General features: G+C 50.8%; 1 protein-coding gene across 1 annotated transcript in view; it reads left to right on the plus strand.

The window, feature by feature from the left end:
* LOC100906607 (metabotropic glutamate receptor 2) overlaps positions 1-8,793 on the plus strand; it is a 41,034-nt gene extending 32,241 nt beyond the window's left edge. Inside the window, exons 14-17 of the mRNA XM_029112663.1 lie at positions 1,709-1,811; positions 2,002-2,101; positions 7,759-8,073; positions 8,438-8,793. Of these exons, the coding sequence (XP_028968496.1) occupies positions 1,709-1,811; positions 2,002-2,101; positions 7,759-8,073; positions 8,438-8,667 (748 nt within the window). The 3' untranslated portion in view covers positions 8,668-8,793. The remainder of the gene's footprint in view (positions 1-1,708; positions 1,812-2,001; positions 2,102-7,758; positions 8,074-8,437) is intronic.
* The last annotated feature ends 12,586 nt before the right edge of the window (positions 8,794-21,379 follow it).

Here is a 21,379-nt window from a genome sequence, read left to right on the forward strand (position 1 = left end):
CGGCTCGTGAAGCTGCGATGTACGGAGGGTTGCTGTCGAAAGTGCTCCATCACGCCTGCGCGCGTGCCGTACCTTGAATAAGGAACGTAGTGCAATTCATATTTCTCGCTAATTGATCTCTCGGTTTAGCAAGGGCGTTCTGATCGCGCGATAAACATAAAGTCTGATAATGCCCGACAATATTCTGTCCGTCGGAGAGACATGGGTATTGGTGCATCGCTCCGCTTCACGGCCCGAAGGGCAGCGTATCGAGGTCCTAGACGTCGGGCCTTTTCTGGTTCCGATTCCGACTCGGTCGTGAACGGTCGGCCCGATTAACGACTCTGTGTGTGTGCACAGTAGTAAAACGCTCGGCGCAATTCTCCGTCACAAATATTGGACCGCCCTCTGTTGGACGCACGCAAATCGTGGCTGAATCGGCGTGCTGCTAAACCGTCCGATTTGACGGATCTCGTACAGGGAACTCGTTTACACTTGTTGCCCCGAAGCTCCGAAGGTCACTCTGCCGCTGATTAAGAATCTATGCCCATGCGAGGCTTCCACTACTACACTGAACACGCGCGGACTCGGTTGTCCAGCAGGCAAAAGAGCTGTTTTCTTCTGTTTTTACAAACTTGCCACTTCATGGCTGTCAGATCCACCAGCGTGTGACAGACTAAGGCTGAACGAAACAGGCTCGTGGCATCGGGTCGAATTCTTGACATTGTTCGTGGAAGAAATACTGCTCTTCGGAAATCTCGTCAACCCCTTAATCTTGATCCTTTTTCCCCGCCGTTTTTCTCGTCTCCGTCGGCGATTTCGTCGCCAACACTGCTCCTGCTCTTTCTCCCGCCGAGGCATCGCCCAAAGAGGCAAACAACTTACCTTAGTGGTAAATCTAGAAAATTACATTCCGTCGCTTAGCGGCACAGATTAAGGACGACGAGCCTGTCGCGGTTGTTACCCGCCGCCGCGCCGCCGCCGCAGCCTCCGTCGTCGCTTTCGCGGAAGCGCGGGCGGCACCAGGGGTGCAGGCTGGCCATACATTACTTTGATAGCTGACTGAGGGAGAAAGTGCGCGGTTCCTATGGTGCGGATAAACCGTAGGTCAAAGTCTCCGTCACCTGAACGGGCCTATGAACGAAGCGAACTCGACCGAGTCACTTGGACATAAACGCGGGATACAGCTAGTCAGCACCGGAAGGGCGCCCGTGCTGGCCGAGCTGAAGTCAGCGTCAGGCTTGACTGGGTGAATCGCATTTTCATTAGAATTTATTGCTGCTCCGTATATCTGGCTTCTCGGACCCGTGGAAAGACAGATGAATGCGTTTTGTCCACAGAAACCATCTCAGAAGTCGGGCTGATACAGACGCCTGAAAGACGCGCGAACGACTCGGGACCGGTGGATCGATTTAGAGAAGAGAGAATTTCCAGTCTCTTCACTGGATGGAAAAAGGGAGCGGGAAGATTCTCTTGCGAACTTTAGTCGCGATTGAAAAAGAGAAGGAGAGGGATATAAATTCCCCCGTCCTGAGACGAGAAAAAAAGGAAGAGAAACGTGTTCTCGACTACTGCTGCCGAGGCCGGAGAACGACCGAATTCCCGCAGTCGCGAGAAATCAAGAGCTCCAGAGGAATGCTCGAGACAGCCAGACGGTGCCGCATGCTTCTCTGTTATTGCACACTCCACACGTTCTGCTAATGAGCGCAATTCCGACAATGATTTGCAGAATCGCACGAATATTCCGTGCAGGGAAACGAACCAGCCGAAGACCGTCGTTCATTTCTCCAAAATCTCAGCTAATCATCTGCGGAATTCTCGTCTGCATCCAGGTAAGTGATTTTTCGGAGCGTTCCTTCTCCTTCCGTCCCGAAACGAGTTTTTCCCTTGCCGTCCTCCGGAGCCTCCTAATCGTCCAAAACCTTTCCCCCGTGGATCGGGTTCTGCGGAGGATCCGAAATCGATGAGGGTGTGATTTACAGAGGCGTCGTCGCTCGGTCCTTCGAGAGCTATGTTTTTCAGGTGCTCGTAACTGCAGTTTGGCTACTATTCAGTCCACCGAAGGCTGTGAAACACTACCCCACGCGTGAGCAGAGCCAACTTCTCTGCCAAGCAAGCCTCGGTGAGTAGGTGTTGGAGATATAGTTTCTTGTAATATTGTGGCGTCTTCAGATTGACCGCCTTTCCCCCTCTCTTACGCCAGAGAGCATTCGGTGTCATCATAATAAAGCAGACAGAGTCTCTCAAGATCTCCAAGGAAGCTGACGTATTTCTTGGCGAACATGGCGCAGCCGAGAAAAAACGAGTGAACGACAGAAAATCATACGTGATCAAAGAAGGAAGACTCTCAAAAAAGCAAAGATGGAAGACGACAAGAAAACGTCGCGAAGACCGGGCCCATTCAGGATGATCCAAGGCGCGGACAACAGTGAATCGTGGAAGGACTTCAAGGAAGCCTTCAGTGACTATGCCCTCGTCGAAGATCTCTACGAGCAGTGCCCAAGGAAGCAAATAGCAATCTTCAGAGCCTGTTTCGGTGATCACAACCGACAGTTTTTGCGTAGTTTGAATCTGGGAGAAATTCAAGCCGACGACGGTACGACGGATGACGACTCTCCCTGTGACACGCTCGCTAAGATGATCGGGAAATTGGACGAAATATTCGCGCCCCACGAAAACATTTATTTCCGCCGGCATCAATTCTCAAAAATCAAACAAAGTGCAAGTGAATCGGTGACGGACTTCGTCAATCGCATTATGAAAGCGGTCAAGCCCTGCAAGTTCACATCAGAATCTGAGATGATCATCAACCAACTCATAAGCGGCACAAGTCTTGAGGTTGCGCGAAGAATCATATTTGAGGCGGATATCAACAAAGAATGGACCATCGAGAAAATCGTCGCCACAATGAAGCAAACCGAAGCAAACAACGAACAGTTACCGGCGTTTCGAAACGCAGAGATGGCAAGTGAGGACAAGATTCAACAACTGGCAAGCAAAAGCTTCGGGAACAGACCAAAATACATGCAGCGAAGACAGCCATTCAAGCAGCGGAAACGCGAAGCAGCATATTCGGCCCCGACCAGAAATGCTTGCACATTCTGTGGCAGCCAATACCCGCCAAGGAGATGCCCCGCGTACAATCATCGATGCCAAAAATGCAAAAAACTCAATCATTTCGAGCTCGTGTGCAAATCAAGCAAATTCCAACAACAACTCCACCTATTAGAAGGAGATGATCAAACCGAAAACGACTTCGAGTACTCGGAGGGAATCGAAGACCACAGTTCAGACTTCGACATCTTCGCAATCCGAGAGGGAAAAGCAGAGAGAGCTCCGGGAAACAAATTCTTCGCATCTCTTGGACTAGCCAGCAACGCAAAGCTCCGAGTCCAAATCGATTCGGGAGCCACAATTTCGGCTATGAGCTTCGAAACTTATAAGAAAGTCTTGAAGGCCAATGGAGTGGCCGAAGCTTTGGACAAGGGGCAAGCAATCTCTCTCAAAGTATACAATAATATGTACGAAACTTCAATGGGCAAATTCATCCTGAATTGCGAGTTCGACAGTCGTAAATATCGAATCCCGTTCCATGTAATCAAAAACAACGTCGACACGGTTCTTTCCGGGATAACGGCATTTCGAATGAACATCATCAAGTTTCATCGAAGAGTGGAATCTGCCTTCAAGATAGACTCGACGGGTTCGGCTAAAGCAAAGATACTAGAAGAATACAAGGACATCTTCAAAGGGCTCGGATGCATGAAGCCCTCGGTCAGAATCGAGATCGATCCGACAGCTAAACCGCTACAAGCAGCTCCAAGACGACCCGCAGTCGCTACGAGGGAGGCTTTCATTAAACGCATCAAGCTCATGGAAAAGGACGGCATAATTGAGAAGGTGAATTACCCAACAGATTGGATCTCCAACGCCGTGGTCGTGTCCAAATCAGATGGAAGCGTAACGAGTAACCCTCGACCCATCAGAACTCAACAAGGCTATCAGACGCCCACGATACACAATGCCAACTCTGGAAGACCACTCCCCATGCTGTCCCAGGCGAGATGGTTTACCATATGCGACGCGAAAGATGGGTTTTTCCAACTGCCATTGCACCATGATGCACGGATCTAACGACCTTTTGGACTCCCATAGGCAGATACAAATACCTTCGAATGCCGCAAGGCATATCGTCGGCTCCGGAAGAATATCAGCAGAGACAGGTCACCGCATATGATGGACTCAAAGGCTGCTTGGTCGTCGCCGACGACACTCTGGTTTATGGTGTCGGAAAGACTGACCAAGAGGCCAAGGAGGACCATGATCGCAACCTGAAGAACCTATTTCAACGAGCCAGAGAAGTTGGTCTAAAATTCAACCCCAGCAAGCTTCAATACTGCCTCAGAGAGGTCCGCTATATGGGACATCTGATCTCCAGCGACGGGGTAAAATCAGACCCGGCGAAAGTAAAGGCAATTCTAGAAATGAGACAACCCCAGGATACAAAAGCAGTAGAGCGTTTTCTCGGAATGGTTAATTACCATCTCCCATTCATACCCCACTTGTCTGAACTCACCGCCCCTCTACGGGACACAATCAAGAAAGGCAACCATTTCGTTTGGATGTCAGCTCAAGAAGAAGCGTTCGCCAAGATCAAAGAGAAACTGGCGAAATCACCAACGCTGGCCTACTTCGACGTGAAAAAACCTGTCACCATACAAACGGACAGTTCAGATTTGGGTGTCGGTGCTACAAGACAACAAGCCCATCAACTACTTCTCGCACGCTCTCTCGGAAACGGAAAAAGGATACGTAGCGATGGAAAAAGAGGCCCTGGCTATCATGACTAGTTGTCTCCGATGGGATCATCTGTTGTACGGCAAGGAGGACATCACAATCGAGACGGATCACAAGCCGTTGGTGCGCATTTTCGAGAAACCGCTCGAGAAATGCCCGAAACGATTGCAGCGGATGCGTCTCGCCCTACAACGATACAACCTGAAACTCAAATACATTCCAGGAGTCACGAACGTCATCGCTGACACCCTTAGTCGCGCACCGTTACAAGATTATTCAGACTCAACAACCAAAGAGTCACTCTATCGGCTGGAGCTAGGCGCAATCAAGATCGTTGACGGTACCGAGATCTCTGATCCGGTTCTGGAGGAAATCCGTCGCCACACTAAAGAAGACCCAGAATGCCTGCGCCTGATTCGCTCCATACAAGAAAACAAACCGGTCGACGGAGTTCTCGGTTCAGTCAAAGACGACCTTCGGGTGGACGACAGCATCATCTTCATAGGGCAGGCGTGCTTCATTCCTAAAAGTTTGAGGAAGGACATGCTACGGAGATGCCACAGGTCCCATCTAGGTTTCGAAGCCACATTCCGTCGGGCCCAACACGTGGTAGCTTGGCCAGGCATGAGAAATGATATCAAAACGATGGTTGAGGCTTGCCAATCGTGCCAAACGTTTTCCACCAAACAACCCAAAGAAAAACTCATCAACGGCGAAATTCCTAAACATCCATGGGACATCATTCACCAAGACCTCTTCGACTGGCAAGGGCAACAATATGTGGTCACCGTAGACGGCTACAGCGACTATTTCCACATAACGAAATTAGGCCGTACAGCGACCACAAACCACGTTATCGATGTCACGAAGAAACTCTTCGCGGAGTATGGGCGGCCAAGGAAGTTCAGGACAGACAGCGACCCCAGATACCTTTCCGGAGCTTTCCAAGAATTTCTCAAACAATGGAAAGTTCAGCACGAACGGAGTTCACCACATTTCCATTCAAGCAATGGAAAGGCAGAATCAGCTGTCAAGGTTGCGAAACGATTGGTCAAGAAAACCACGCTCGAACTATCGGACCTCGAGCCAGCGCTCCTGGAGTGGCGAAACACTCCTCAGCGAGATGGGCTGTCGCCGGCGCAGAAATTTCTCTGTCGACAGACTCGATCTCTACTACCGCTCCAAGCGGCCGCTCTCCTTCCCAAGTACCGAAACATGTTCAACAACACATAAGACAGCGGAGAGCGGAACAGAAAATTCAGCACGACAAAGGGGCCACGAATCTTCCACCGCTCCTAGTTGGAGACTCGGTTCGAATCCAACCCCTAAGTTTCGAGAAAACATGGGAGTCAGGAACAATAACTGAAGTTCTAAATCATCGAACGTATAACGTACGCCAGCGTAACGGCAACGTGGTCATCAGGAACCGACGCCTCCTGAGGAAAGTTCCGAATCAGATTTCAGGCAACGAAGTCATATCCAATCCGCGGACAACAAATCGAGAAGTCGCAGTCAAACCACTAACTTTCTGTATCCCATTCCCAAAGTTGCGGAAACGGAAAAACAAAGCAAATCAGAAAGAAAAGAATGCGACAGAAGAAAACGCACCCAAGTTCATCGCAGAAAGCTTCAACACCATCCGCGAACAAGAGAGCGAGAGCTCCGAATCAGCAACGGAGGAAAGCCCCAGTAGATCAAGAGAAGAAAACAACGCCGACGAATTCATGACAATCAGCGACCCAATCGAGACTATAGAGCAGGACGAGAACACAGTTGCAGATCACAGCATGGCTGAAATCACAGCCGGCCAACATGAGGAGCCCGAACCCATGGATCAGTACGACATCGAACATCGACCGACAACCAGCACGGGCAAGAGGAAACATCTGCTGACGCCGGCAGCGACACCCGTCTCAATCAAGAAAATCAAGAAGGCGAAAACCCTTAATCAACCGATCACCACAAGGAGCGGCCGCGTTATAATGGCTCCAAGGAAATTAATGTTGTAAGAATGACACGTATCAAATCGTCCAAATATTCAGCAAGTTGTGGAACTAGTCGAAGGTCAATCGTGCAATAATTCTATAGATTTAGTTGATACAGGAGGAAAAGGTGGGAGATGTTGGAGATATAGTTTCTTGTAATATTGTGGCGTCTTCAGATTGACCGCCTTTCCCCCTCTCTTACGCCAGAGAGCATTCGGTGTCATCATAATAAAGCAGACAGAGTCTCTCAAGATCTCCAAGGAAGCTGACGTATTTCTTGGCGAACAGTAGGTCTTGGCGAGGGATGCGAATTTCATTCCGGACGGGTCGATGATAGCAGTAGATCGAGGACGAACAAGAATGTCAATATACATCCCACGAACTTGACGTGCGGTGGAGACAGGCGAGCTTTTTTGCGTGAATGTGTGGGCGCGCCCCCGAGCGCTCGCCTTCGCCTCGCCATCATTGAAGATGCGAGAAAGTCACCGCCGAAAGTCTTGTCGCTCGCCTTCGACTGCGTTCGGCGTCAATGACACGCGAGCTTATACAGCTAATGGCTTAGTGAGGCAAGCCTGCATGCCGATGGTAATTGGCAACATGAGTCGACGGCGGCGGCGAGCGTAGTCGATAGCGAGTCCGGTCAAAGACAAGAGTGTTTACTTAGCGTACTTGTTCAGACACGAGACCTCGCGGAGACGGGCCCACGATTGATGTCGCTGCCAAGGACGTCAACACCTGGTCTAGAAATGAACACATTGCCGTCTCGGTCTTCCAGCACCGGACCCTCTCGCGGCGGTGCTGTGTTGAGCCTCAACACCCACGTCGATTGCGCGCGACTCGAGACGAAAAGTTTCGCGAAAGTTTCCTCGGGAGAAATCCGTCGTGCACATTTTTTCCCGCTAGCCCGAGAGGCTCCGCATCGGATCCGCTGTGTTGGTGGCGTGGTCATTAGTTTAGATATCGACTTACGAGCTCTATTTTCTCTTCCTCCGTCCAGGCTCGTCGTACGTCGTCTCGTTCGCCTACCCCGTGATGCTGGTTTGCGTGTGCACAGCGTACGCGGTCATCACACGAAAAATACCTGAAGCCTTCAACGAATCCAAGTATATCGGCTTCACCATGTATACGACGTGCATTATTTGGCTGTCATTCATTCCTCTCTACCTCACGACATCGTCCCAGCTGGCGATAGGGGTGACTGTGATGTGTGTTTCAATCTCGTTGTCAGCGACAGTAACCCTGGTGTGCATGTTCGCACCCAAACTGTGTATCATCCTTCTGCATCCCGAGAAGAACGTCCGTCAGCCCGTCGGTTAGTAGCATTCTCTCACCTCTCATATGTACCTCCTATTTTCCTTTTTTCCGTCGCCATGAGCTCGGTCCTCTCACTCGGCCTTGCCAATGAGTTTTCGGGACAGTGGGCTGTAACCGTTTGCCTTGCGCAATCGACCCTCCGGGCCCCGGTGATAGTCCTCTTGGTGAACGAGCTGACCATCGAACTCGAACGGCGGAACCCGGAGGTCCATATGCTTTTTCTCGTTATCCCTTTTCCAGTGAAGCACTATTCCGGAACGCGCCGGAATTCAGAAATTCACTTCTAGAGCTGCGAAACTTCTTCACTATTGCGGAGTCCGCGGGAGCATCACAGTAACTCAAAGAGCTGCCCTCCATTACAGGAATGATTCAGAACAATCGTTACGGAGCTCTGAGGTCGATGCAGAGACGCCACGTCGAATGTGCGACGCAGTCCGACGATCTCGAACTCGGGGTCACAGTTATGGCGAAGTCGGCGGTTTCGCTGGCCTCGAGTTGTGCCGCCACTCAAACGGAGGAAGAAGGCGAGGAAGCCGAAGAGACGGATCGTCTTTGGAGACAGAACGGAATCGGTGGTGACGTTCAGTTATGATCTCTCCAGCCATAGTTCACGGCTGTACTTCTTGTTTCATTGCCGATCCAATCCAGAGCGGGAGCGGGTGAGGAAAAGTCCTCCCTCGACTTTCCCCTCCGAACGCTGGATAGGGGACTTGCGTCACTACCGAAAACTACCGGAGAGTGCTTACCACGGTGATACATTTGTCGAATCGCATCATGTAGAGATCTATTGTGGTGAAATTTTCACTGTTTAATGTTAACACACTTACATTTGGATCGTTGTTGAGAAACGAAAGCTTGTCAACTGAGCTAGGGTGACAGGGGAGCGAAGAGGCGGAGCCCTAGACCATACGAGTATGTGTGTATGTATGTATATGTTTTGGTAAAATAGTGTTCACGTACTGCGTGATGTATGAGAGCGTCGCGTCGTCGTTGTGAGCGAGTTTCCGGAGTCAGTGAATGTAAATTGTGATCATTCCGCCACTCACACCTCGGAGAAGCACTGCCGCCGCGTCGGAGCTTGGCATTGATGGAGTGGCCACACCGAAATAACCCAGTCTAGCTCAAAAGTCAAACTTTATCGGTGTCGATTTTGTGTTTGTCCCCGAGGCTCCCCGTTCAAACTTCGCCGAGCGTTACGGAAGTCGCCCGAGCCCTCGTTCAACAACAATGAGGAGGACCTGCGAGACGCAAAAACAAAGTTACTTCTCTCTGAGCTACAATACTCTCTTAGCTGCGCGCGTTCTCTTGACTTGAGTGAGTACTCCGCCTGCCGTCGCTCTCAATCGAGGAGCTTCACGAATCAAAAGTATCAATCTAGAGCTCAGTGGGATCAAGTGCGTTCTGAGAAAAGCGTGATGCCGATGACTTCAATCACGGGGTATAGCTGGGTTCGTTTTCTCAAGAGTTCTGTTCAGCGTCGACAGCGTGACCCGATGCCACAAGCTCCTCCTGGGAACCGCATCGAGTCACGCTTCATCATGGACCATTCTAATCGAGCCCCGGTCGCGTTGGCAAAATGGTGAGGAAAAAACACAGGGGGAATTCCGATGCAATGCCTAGATTCTCCAATGCGCTATTCACTTGTTCAGCTGTTGTCGAGCACAGTTGGCAACACGGACGTGAGACAGTTGCTTTCATGAGTCGCTTGCCCGGTCTTGTGTCATGTAGCTTTTTTCAATCCTATAAGGCGAGCCCGTACATTTCGCTGGAGTTGGGATCATACAATCGGAGTCCAAGAGCGAGCTCAGGGCTCATCACTGAGAATGCGAGCAGAAATCGGTATCGGCGGCTTCGTTTACTGGAATGAGAGTGGATCCGCCGAGCTGAACGCCTGCAAAAATTCCGTCTCCACATTATTATTTGTAATCATAGCTTGAATCGTAATCCTGGTTGTCCCTTATCCCTGGTCGAGCTCTTTTCCCACTTGGAGGATCCATTCCGGGAAGCGGCCGAAATTAAGAGATTGTAGGCGATTTCTCCAGGAAAATTCATGGACTCCAGGACTATGACTCGAGGCATTCGGGAGTGGATCAGCTTAGCAGAGCGCGCCCCTGCGCCATAATTTTCGGAGAGATCTCGCGAATCGATGATCCGAAGGTCTCAGAGTGCGGATACGAACATCCGGCTCGAGAAGTCTGAAATGACGCAGGCGAGAAGTCAGCATTGGTGATCCGAGCCTCGTCCGTGACGTTGGTTTCCTTGGCAGTTTCTTCACGTTGGTGGAGGAGGCGTGAGTCAGTGTCATCGCGCAAATAGAAAATACATCTGACCGTACGGCGCAAAGTGGACGATCTGCTCAGCTCGGTGGACAGCGGGCCCAGCCGTCGACGAGAGTCTGTACCGCCGCTATTGATGTCATGTCATTTTTCCGCTGAAACTGTCTTGCAATTCGCCCAGAGTGGGTCTTAACATGATTAGACATCATTGAGAAAATGATCCTCCGGCCGAGAAACCCTGCCTCTCCTTCCGAGTGATCGACGTCGGCAGTTTCCGTACATGTCCACCGACATCAATATCGGAATCGCTTTTTGCTCCGGAGTGCTGGGCCAATGCGTGTCTTGCCGATTGAATTCAGAATTTTTCCTCCTCGGACCGCTTCGCTTCTCGTACCGATCACATTATGCGAATCCCCGAATCCCTCAGATAAGGGAGGACGAGTAGATTGATACCGTGGAGGCCATTCGACACGGGACCCTTGGGCTGCGACCCATAGACGGAACGGGCAACGTGGGCGCGTAATGAGAGGCGCTGAGCTCCTCGATTGGAGACCTCCTCGAGACAAAACCTCGCTCGTGTCTATGTCGCTCGATACCCACCCCAACTATGGATCGATGGTCTCGTGCTGGGATGTCACGGAACGCGATATCTGCATCAGTCGTCCCGGACCATAACTCCATCCATTTGTTAGAATTCAGGACGGGGAGGACGCCCAGCCGGTGGAGCGATGTCACTGAATGATTCCGCGTAGAGTAGAGGTGCTTTATCGCTGGACTTCAATTCACGCTTATTGCTGACTGACCAATGCTTGTTTGTCGGTGCTCTCTGAACATTGAATGTTGACTCCCTCGTGATTCGCTGCTCCTAGCACGCTCGGTTCTCGTGGCTCCGGTGCAATCGTGGTCACGGATGAGCTGTCGTCGTGATTATCGTTTACTGCGACCTACCGTGACCACGGCTAGTCGGGCAAGATCGTAGGAGTCAGAATCCTTCGATCGTGCGCTGACTTCGGAACGGGGAATTCTAGGCTAAATGTGTTATTAAGGAAGTTTATGGCTATGACCTTCTAGTATTACCACTACCTCTACTACATAGAACAACAACTACTATTATGTACTACCACCGACTGGTCATTTACACCGAATATGAAATGACACAGGTAAAAGATTACAGCTACAACGGTTGACATTCTCGTCTTCTGTGTCAGCACGCTCTTTAACACATAATATTTCATTATCGATGAACTTAGGCAACCAACTAAACAACATTGAAACCGTGCGCCTTGTATACCTTGACTCACTCGAAAATCGCTGCCGACTCCGCTCGGCCAACTCATCTTGATACTCGAGACGACGATAACGATGGGAGGGGATCAGAACCAAAAAGGTCTCAATGAGAAGGTCTGAATACAGGCTTCCTCAGTATTCAGAGTTATCTCCAGAATTTAGCAACTTTGTCTCTTAATTGAGCGAGTCTTCGTGACCGTGATAGCTGTGCGAAAGAGAGGTCCAAGTCTCCGCATCATACGACGATGACGTAATGGTCGTCCCAACCGCTTCGAGACGTAAACCCCCGGAAATGCGGAGATGGAGTGAGCGTGACTGAGTGACTGGCTGGCTGACTTGTTGTTGATTGTTTGATTTTTCTCCGATGGGCGGGATGGAACAATGCTTTGGTTGAATACAATTATTACGATAATAATAATAATAATTATTATATATATTATTGATAAGTCCTATCAGAGCTATCCAGTTGATATCAGAACTGGTGTCGAACAGAGAGAGGAAAAGAGATACTTCTCACCGGAAGAAGATACGGCGCCATGTTCGAGATAATGGAGTCTACGATCTAACCTCGTGCAGTTAGACGGGCTCTCAATCGACTGGTAATCGAATAGTACAAAACTTGCATGACCAGTGAGTCCACCGAATGGAAGAGTTGTTTAATAAAAGAAACTCGACAAGAAATCATTCGAGCGTATCGCATTCTTATCGTTCCAAGTCCAAGTCCATAATGGAATATCCAGAGTGGTAAAGTTCCCGATCGATTTCTATCAAGTCCTATCTTTTCGCATCTCGATTCGTCAGTCGCTCCCGCGGTCATTCCATCGTTCGGAGGCGGTGCACCTCGGATGGAGACCGCTGGGAAATTCAAGTTCGAAGCTCGACACAGCTGCCGGGACCGCGAGTGCGACCGCTGACTCAGTTGAGAGAGTATTCCGTCGGTGGTCGAATCCAGGATCGACACTGAGGCCTTCGGTCGGGGAATAATGGTGCGGTGTCCGAGAACACCTGGGAAGGCATAGGCCGAGAAAAATGATACACAGGGTCAACACAATAGGGCCGTCATGGGACTCCCTCATATGAGATGATATTTGTTCGGAGCGCGTTAAGGTGTGTCTGTGTGTGCGTGTGTATGTATGTGAAGAAACATAAGAAGTCTGAACTTGAAGCGTGCTCACGGCGAGCCCATGTAGAAGGGCCGCTGACGGACTTTGATAGGACCATTCTACATAGTTACGTCCCCTTCCGAAGGTGCTGTGCCCTCCAGAAGGCGATGCGAACTCCTCTGGGATCGGACGAACTTACGGGGCCTCCGATCTCGAGCGAGGAAAAAAACGTCAACACTGATCGGACGGGGAGATCTTGTCTAGGATGCATTCCGTAGGACGAGAGAATCGCGAACAATAGCCAGATGATTTCGCACAAAATCACCTGGAATTCTTTTCTGCGAGAAGCGATTGCGGGGACCAAGTCATCTTGGAGAGAATTCTTCCTCGCTTGCCTTTACCATGGACTTTATTGAAAAATGGTTCTACCCGAAGCCTCGTTGCTCCCTCGATGGTCGATCGCAGCTCCCGACCAGCGAGAGGGTATTCTTGTTCGGGAAGTGGGTAGACTCGAGGTGGGATCCGATTCTTCGACGGTCTTTGCGGGATCCGATCGTCGATGTAAAGCTCAGCGGGAACGGGGGAACGTTTCGGAAACTCTTCGTCTGATATTCAAGTCAGACCTTGTGAGCTCTCGACAGGTTCCGTGAAATCAGAAATATGAGGCTGCCGAGAAGAAGCCTTGGGATGCGATATCCGATCAGTTTCCGATCGACCCCGCTATCCATCTCCTCTCTGGGAAGGCAGTTTCAAGTTCAGGGTATATTTCTCGCGTGGATTCATGTTCTCGCCCCAGCGTGTCCTCCATTCCTATCTTTCACGGGGTTCTATGAGGCGGTATTCGTTTCGGTCCCAGGCGTTCGTTCCGTACACGAGCCCTTGGGCGCGGTGTGCGCCATTCCCTCGCGGCATTGTAACTGGCATACCACTCCTGCGTGGCGCGGCGTTAATTGGCATGTATTCGACTTCAGCACTCGAGAGAGGAGTAGCTGAAATAACTCACGGAACATGGGCGAATCCATCGAACTTTGGAGTCCTCGGAAGGAGGAACGAACGAGGCTAGAGTACAGACGCAGCAGGATTAGCTTATGCAGATCGAGCTGTTTTCTGACGCAAGAAAAACTTTCGGTGCTTTTGAGACTTGAGAGGAAATTCGGGATCGATTTGCCGATGAGCCGGAAACGGTTTTCCGCATTCTTTTATATAATATTTTTTCACGAGATCAAGAACAGGACCCGACCGACAATGGTCCCCAATACCGCAGTCGGGTTCCGAATTCCGATCTGCATCATGGATGCGAGCTCGTATTCATCGCGGGAGTAGAGATTTCCGGAGATGGGGATTGGGGGGATTAGGAATATCTAAATCTAAAGCTTGCTTCGATTGACCTGAGTCAAACGCCGAACAAACTGGATTCCCGGACATTCCCCGCATCAACTCGTCAGATGCTTCTCCAAAAAGTTCTCTGATTTGTCGGGCGATCCACAAATCATCGTCGCTTGTGAGCGATAGATTCGAACATGTTTCTCCGTACCGTAGACTGATCTGAACAAGTCAGTTCGGGGGACTTAATCCCCGCATGAAACCAAAAGCAACAACATATGGTGGGATTATTCGTAAGAATAATCTTCTCAAGAAGTTGAACGCCTTTCTAAACTCTACCACTGGGGAACGCGGTCTAGCCAAACAAACGGGAGAGCTAATGGGAGCCGCTGATGTGGAAGAAGGCTTCCAGTGTATCCATGATAGGTGGGTGTCCCCACGATCAAGATCCATGGTGTCCAAAGACGCGAGTCGAAATGTAAGGAGCGTTGAGGAGAAATATGTAGACAGATAATTTTTCTCATTCGCCATCGTTACAAGAAATAACAATCAGAAGAACTTCGGAAAGAGCCGAGGATGCCTCCCTGATACGGATGGAGTTCCCGACAGTATATTCTATGGAATGACGGAAATGACTTCCATGTCCGCTCCGACCAAAGAGGAACAGAATGAACATGTTATCGAAGCTCACCCAAGCTCGGTGATCTCTAGATTCTCACAATTGAACCGGAACAAACGGTCATTTCTAATGTTAGACGGGAAATGTACAAAGTGTTTCCAACACACATGATTTACTGGTACTTCAAGTATATCTGGCAATTGAAGCATGAACGAAGTATTATAGATCACTAGTCACTGATCATTATTGATATGGAGAGTCGGAGAATTTCGGGATGCTGTGTTGAATCACCGCGGGAAAAGTTATATGATATCATCAATAAAATCTTTTTGTATACAAACCGGAGTCCCGTGTGCTTTCATCATTAATCACGTTGGATATAAACAGCATGACATCGCGGCTCTTGTGATTTTCAGGATCGTTCTGGGCTTCCCTGACACATTCATCTTCCGACTATTTTCCGAAGTCCGATTATTCCTGGAAGGTCGGGAATAATGAACTTATTGTAGAGCAGGAGAGCAAGTCTGAATGGAGGGATGTAGGACTCCGGTTGGAAGAGGACGGGGCCGGGAATAATCCGCACCTGCGAAGAGGGAAAACGAAACAGCCCGTCCCTGAGGGATACGGAACTATAAACGATCTCGAATGCCGTGATTGAGAGCGGCGAGTCACGGTGGCGTTTTCTCCTGAAAACTGACGGCTGAAGAATTCTGAAAAAATGCTCTCGATCCTCCGTCGGTCATAGAACTTCCTCCCGAATACCTATGTTCCTCCTAAGAGCGCACAAGAACTGCGAATCCATGAGATCGTAACGCGATATATAACGGACCCTTCGGGCGCTTCCCTGATCTCGATCCTTCCTACACGGTTCGGTTCGCGTCTGAAGAAGCCCACGCTCTGGATGAGAAGGAGTTCGTTCCAAAACAGAGGCAATACAGCAGGGCAAGTTGGAGCTCTCAACTGGAAGAGAAGCTTCGACTGCCACCATTCCTGACAGTAGCGACATGGATCGAATTCGACAACTGACCCTCAACTTAGAGTTATCACAGGAATCTGCGCGGCATCCTCTAAACTGTCGGACGTTCTTGGATAGTCTCGCCGCGAGCTAGTCTCGCTTGTGAAATCAAGTGGGTCTCACATCGAATCTGGAGTATCCGGGGTCTTCGCATATTTTCCGTCGGATTCGACGTGCTCGTCGATGCGGAACCCGCGGTGAGTTCTACCAGAAACATTCAAATTGGTCAGCTCGGGGCAAGAATGTAGCACGGAGGGAAACGAATCGTCTCTGTCTCCTCGACGAACCGAGAGCCGGAACCAGACTTCGAGTTGGAGCGATTCATGCGAGAGCCTCGCATGCTGATCGATGAGCAAAAATGTCTCGATCCCTCAATTAATGCAGTGAGCCGCGGAGCTCTGCATAAAAACTGGCTTGTAGGCCGCTTGCGTTTCACCTACAGAGAACTGAGCCTTGCTCATTAGAATCTCTTTAGTAACGTCCCTCCTCTGTCCACTTGATTTTTTTATTGCATTTGAATCTGCTTATCACCCCCGTCTAGCCGCGTGATGAGAGAGTGGGAGGCGCTCCTTGATTCCTGCGCAAGCAGCGGTGGGAGCTCCCGATCACAAGGCTCTTCTGTAGCGGGGAGAGAACTTCCTACTTCTACTAATCAAACTCGGATAGGAGCACGCACCCTGCCGTTCATTCGGTTAATTCTCCGGTCACTCCTATCCCTCGAGGCTCAAGCTCTGACACTCAGTCGCTCGCGATGTCCTCCCGTCCAGAATCCAAATCCGGGAACGCCCGAAATCGGAAGCTGCTCCCCTGACCTGGACCCGTCGGTTGGATTCGGGCCGGTCCGAGCTCCAGACAGCTTTTTCCTCGGTTGTGGAGAAAATTCAACTCCTTCGACTGCAGCCTGGAGAGCCGCGTAACCCCAAACTCTGGAATGGTGCTGTTTGTTCTCCGATGGCTCTGGTCCATTAGCTCGCCGAGTGATTACTAAGGAGCTACCCTGTGCTCTCAATGTTGCTCACCTAGGGAGCCGCTCATGCCATTAGTCAACAGTCTTCGAGAGAATTTCTCATCCGAATTCGCCGAAGCGAAAGCACTTTTCGCGTTCGCCGTAGGCTGCGGTGAGTGACGTTGCTCCGTTCGTTATGCTACATTGGCTATTCCCCGGTCGGAGGAGGGCACGGCATCGAACAGCCGCAGCCGAGTGCCGACGATTACTTCACCTTCTCTGCCCGACGCTCTTCGTCGGTCTTTGTTGGACGTAATCGAACGAGGAGTCTTTTTGGAGTACCTCCCCGTTTCAGTCTTCGCGTCTGTATGTATGCGCCGCTGTTGACTAGTGCCCACGAAACTCAAGGCTGGGAGTGAACATGCATTTCCGGACGTAGGAACAGACGACTGCTGCGTAAACAAGCGGCGAACAGCCGACGGGGGATGAATAAGAGATTTAGAAGCGGCAGCGAGGCGAAATAGGTGTCTTTTGTTGGTCTAACAGTGTTTTCTCGGCTCTTACCTCCGCTCCGGCCTGCTCGGCCGCCCCGATCTCGCTTGGTCGCGACCGTAACCTCAGAACGAAAAGATGGTGCGATTGAATTCCCATCCCGAGAGGAGTCGCAACAGTTGGGGGTTGTAGTTCGAGAAGCGTCGCTGGAGGATTCAAGGGATTGCGGCGACAATCATTGAGAGAACGAGGAAAAGTTGCACGCCTTGGGCGAACTTTCAGTTTTCGTCAGATGCACAGCCCCTCTTCGGCCGAAAGTTTCTTCATGGGTCATGTTTTCTTTCGAAAGTTTTCGCTTCGAATTCAACGGCGAGGCTTCCGACGGCGCGGCGAGGGAAACTTGCGCTCCTCTGATCGGTGAGTCCCGAAAAAATCTCGGGCTTCATCTCTGGTGCTCAGCCAAAGAGCAAGCAATCAGATCGTGCTTTCGTTCTTGATTCCACCATCAGTAAGGACGGGATTGTCGACTGACCAGGGAGATCCTGCACTGAACTTCATGTCTGCCTCAGGGCATTCCCGCTGGATAACCTCGAACGGATCGTGGGGTATCCCTTCCGATACAGTTTTCCGGAAAAAACACCCATTGGAGTCCTCCTACAGGATCAGCTGTTCCCTCGTCCACAAAATCCCCCCGGCCTCTTGATCTTTGGAGGATCCCACATTCATGTCGGAGTCGTGGATCTAATTTCGAAAACAGAAGGTCTCAATCCGAGCTAACACGATCCGAGCCTATAGTGGGTAGGTAATCTTCTCCCGAGCCTGGAGCATCCGGTGCCGGAACCCTGATACGTAGTAGTTCGGTGCGACGCGCTGGCAGGACTGAGTGAGAGTGATCGCGGAATACTGAAGTCAGGTAGACGAGGCGAGGGAAGGTTACACGTGACTCCACTTCGATAAATCTTCGACGGTTTCAGGGCGTCAGTAGCGACCGCGGATATTGATGTCCACGGCGGCTTAGCGGGGCCTTATTTTTGCAGTCATGGCATGCGTTGCAATCCAAACACGTCCCGACGAGCAGCAAGCTGAACCGCGTGTATGAAGGTTGGGCTAGTCTGCGGTAGAGTTCGCTCCGAGCGATTCCGTATTCTTTTTCCGTCTGCTCCTGAAAACGAGGATTCGGGGCTCAGCTCTCTCGACGCTCTCGTGGAATTCCCGCCAGCCGAGACCAGATATCGCACCGAAGATCTCGCACGACCGCGGTACAACACCGATCCATGATTCACAGGATCGGATGAGCCCTCCTCTTTAGCGGGAGCTCCCCGCCGAGACTTGGAACCTCCCCAGCTCCGAATCACTAAAACAGAAGCAGCAGTGGGAAGTTCGCTCGGCTCACTCGCAGACAAGCTTCCACCAAACTCGATCATCTCATAATTACAATTGCTGGCAACGCTCCCTGAGCCCCTGTCCAATCAACCGTCTGTCAAGTATCGTATCTATCACCTTGGCGCGAGAACGAAGTCCATCTTTTCGAAATTGAATCAAGTAGGTTGCCCAAACCGAGTTATGTGTGCCTGACAGGCGGGATCGCTCCGCTTATCAAGTTTGCTCGTCTCGTATCCTCACAATGAGCGTATGACCGGATTACATTCGACGAGTCAAGGTCATGACTTTCGGACAGTCTGCTCACTCGGATATCTACTACGTGTTGACATTGGGCGCTGGAACGTAGCTCCGGTCGTTATTGAGGAGGGGATAATATCTGCACATCAATGCACAATGAAATCGAATCGACATATGTTGATTCACACGGAGATACGGAAGCAGGATGAGCGACTATTGTTCGCGGCCTCGGCTGCGAGACTGACTTTGGATCGGGTACGATCGCAGAGGGTTTATCAAAAATACGCGCGCCGAGCAGGGCCCAAGTGACATCAATCTGAGGTCTCAGGAGCTGTGGTCGCCACGGGGGGAAATAGAAGAAGTTTTCCCCGGATAATCGCTGAACCGATGGATAATCTAGGATCTAGGATGACCCGGGCTCGGACATACTAAAACCTTCGCAAGCTCCCCTCCCCCCATCGAAGCCTTGACGAAATCCTTGGGAAATTCTCAGCACTCTGCTCTAATTGATCCTGATCAGGGGAATGCCGAGAAATTCCATTCAGACCCTCTCACTCAACGCCGCCCAATCAACGAGTCGAAGTTTCGAGGTATTGGATGTCGAAATTTATTCGAGTCTATAAAATTGCTTCAACCCTGCAACGCTCGAAGCGGGGGTTTGTTTGCTGTGGCGCCAATATTTCAACCCCGGACCATTCCACGAGACGCCCTCCGATAGGAAATTGATATCGAACTCCGATGGATGTCGCTCGGATCTCTGTATTTTCGTGTCAAGAGTTTCGCAACTCTGATTCGGGCCTGTTTAGGGGAACACCTTCCAGGCAGCAGACTCAAAGCTCGTTTAAACACCTCTCCCGGAGCCGGCGCTGCGGTCGCTTGAGGGTGAAGCGGACGCCAGGATTTTTATAAGTCTATAAACTGCGAGCTCAATCACGAGCAACCGCATTGATTTTCCAGATATTGAAAGAAACTCATTACGAGCCTTAGCGGGAATAAGTCTGGCGCATTTCCTGCCGCTCTGAGTTGTGTCAGACACATCCGACTCGAGCTGGATGTGACGACACCGCATTCCGACCGCACACCGCGACGGATAATCTCGCAAAGAGGGGACTCCTCATGGAGGACTCTGTCTCCTCGACGAGCGAGAGAGTCCGAATGGTTTCGATGTCCATTCCTCAAGGTTATCCCATTCGCCCGATCGACGCCTCTTCTACATTTCCTGTTGGTTTCGAGAACATTCTTCCCGTCCGATCAAAAACGCGCAGTTGATTTTGAGAGTTAGGCAAGCGTCTCCGAACAACCCCGCTCCCGTTCATCACCGTCATGGATTTCATTTTTCCCGACTAAAACACGACTGGGTAAAAATGTCTGGAACTAGAGAACTAATGATGCACATCTGTACGGGTCCCTCATATCGCTTCTCGTTGTGCGGAGAGACTTCGAGAGTTACATTTTTCGATCCCCTGGGGTATCGTTATCAGCGCCGGTATCACTTGGGAACGGGGAGCCGTTGCTCACAGCGGGAACGTCTCGAACTCCTCATGCCTCTCCCTCTTCAAGAGCTACACCTGAGTCCTCCAACGAAATTGCTGGCTGCCGACAGCGCGGAGATGGTGGGTCCCACAGGCCGAAAAAGTCCGCGGGGCTTAGATGGGACTGGACAAGTCTGGCCAATATATCCCGATTTTGCAGCGGAGGGACCTTCCCGAATATTTGGGACGAATCGATGGAGCGGACCCAGAGACGTGGAGCGGTTCCGCATGCGCGTGATGCTCCTCGGGTCGAGTGAGGATAATTCGACGCTTCGGAAAAACTAGCGGGAGGCTCCTCTGCAGGGAACGCAGAATTCCGCGGCCTAGCTCTCCCTCGGGACCGACGCTAATGGCTCCGCAGATCTTCACTTGCCCCCGAATTTGCATAGACTCGGCTGACTTTACAGGTGAAATGCTTCCCTTAAAAACATAATATTTATGCCGCAACTTCAACTGCGTTCGACGTCTTCCCCGTCGTCTGCGCTGCAGCTTCCCGATGCCATTCCCCGAGGGAATCTGTCCCGGGGAAATCTCGCTGCAAAATAATGGCCGGAAGGAGCTGCGATCAGAAAATGCAAATTCGGAATCATCTAGGTCGAAGCTCTCCCGCTACCTTCGGCGGGCTTCATAGGAGGCACAGAGCTCCTTCTGTCGTTCCCTATGCTCGAATCTGACTTCTTCTTTCCGAGAGGATTTCGAGAGAATAATCTTTGCTCCTTAGAGGAGCTCCTCGAGAAACAATGGGACGAGCTGTAATTGAATCATGCACAGGGAGTGAACTCCGTGCAGGGTCCCTCCTCATGAATACTAGAGCAAGAGTTCATACCGAGTATTGTGAAGAAAACAGGCTCTCTAGCGTTCCGCCTTGAGCCGAGTGCGATTCGAGCCGAAAATCCTTCTGTCCCACGTCTGGCCCACGAATCAGGTCGCAATTATAAGCGAGAAGCGTTGAAGTCGAAAACCGGTCTCGGAATCGATTTGCAGCCAGCAAAAGGATCTGAACAAACCGGATATTACCGCCACTAAGTTCAATCGCTTCTACAACTCTATTTATTTCCGGCAAGAGCTCGCCTCAGTTTCCAGGTCTCTGA

Source organism: Galendromus occidentalis, unplaced genomic scaffold, assembly GCF_000255335.2.
Source record: "Galendromus occidentalis unplaced genomic scaffold, Mocc_1.1 scf7180000077524, whole genome shotgun sequence".
Taxonomy (NCBI): Eukaryota; Metazoa; Arthropoda; class Arachnida; order Mesostigmata; family Phytoseiidae; genus Galendromus; species Galendromus occidentalis.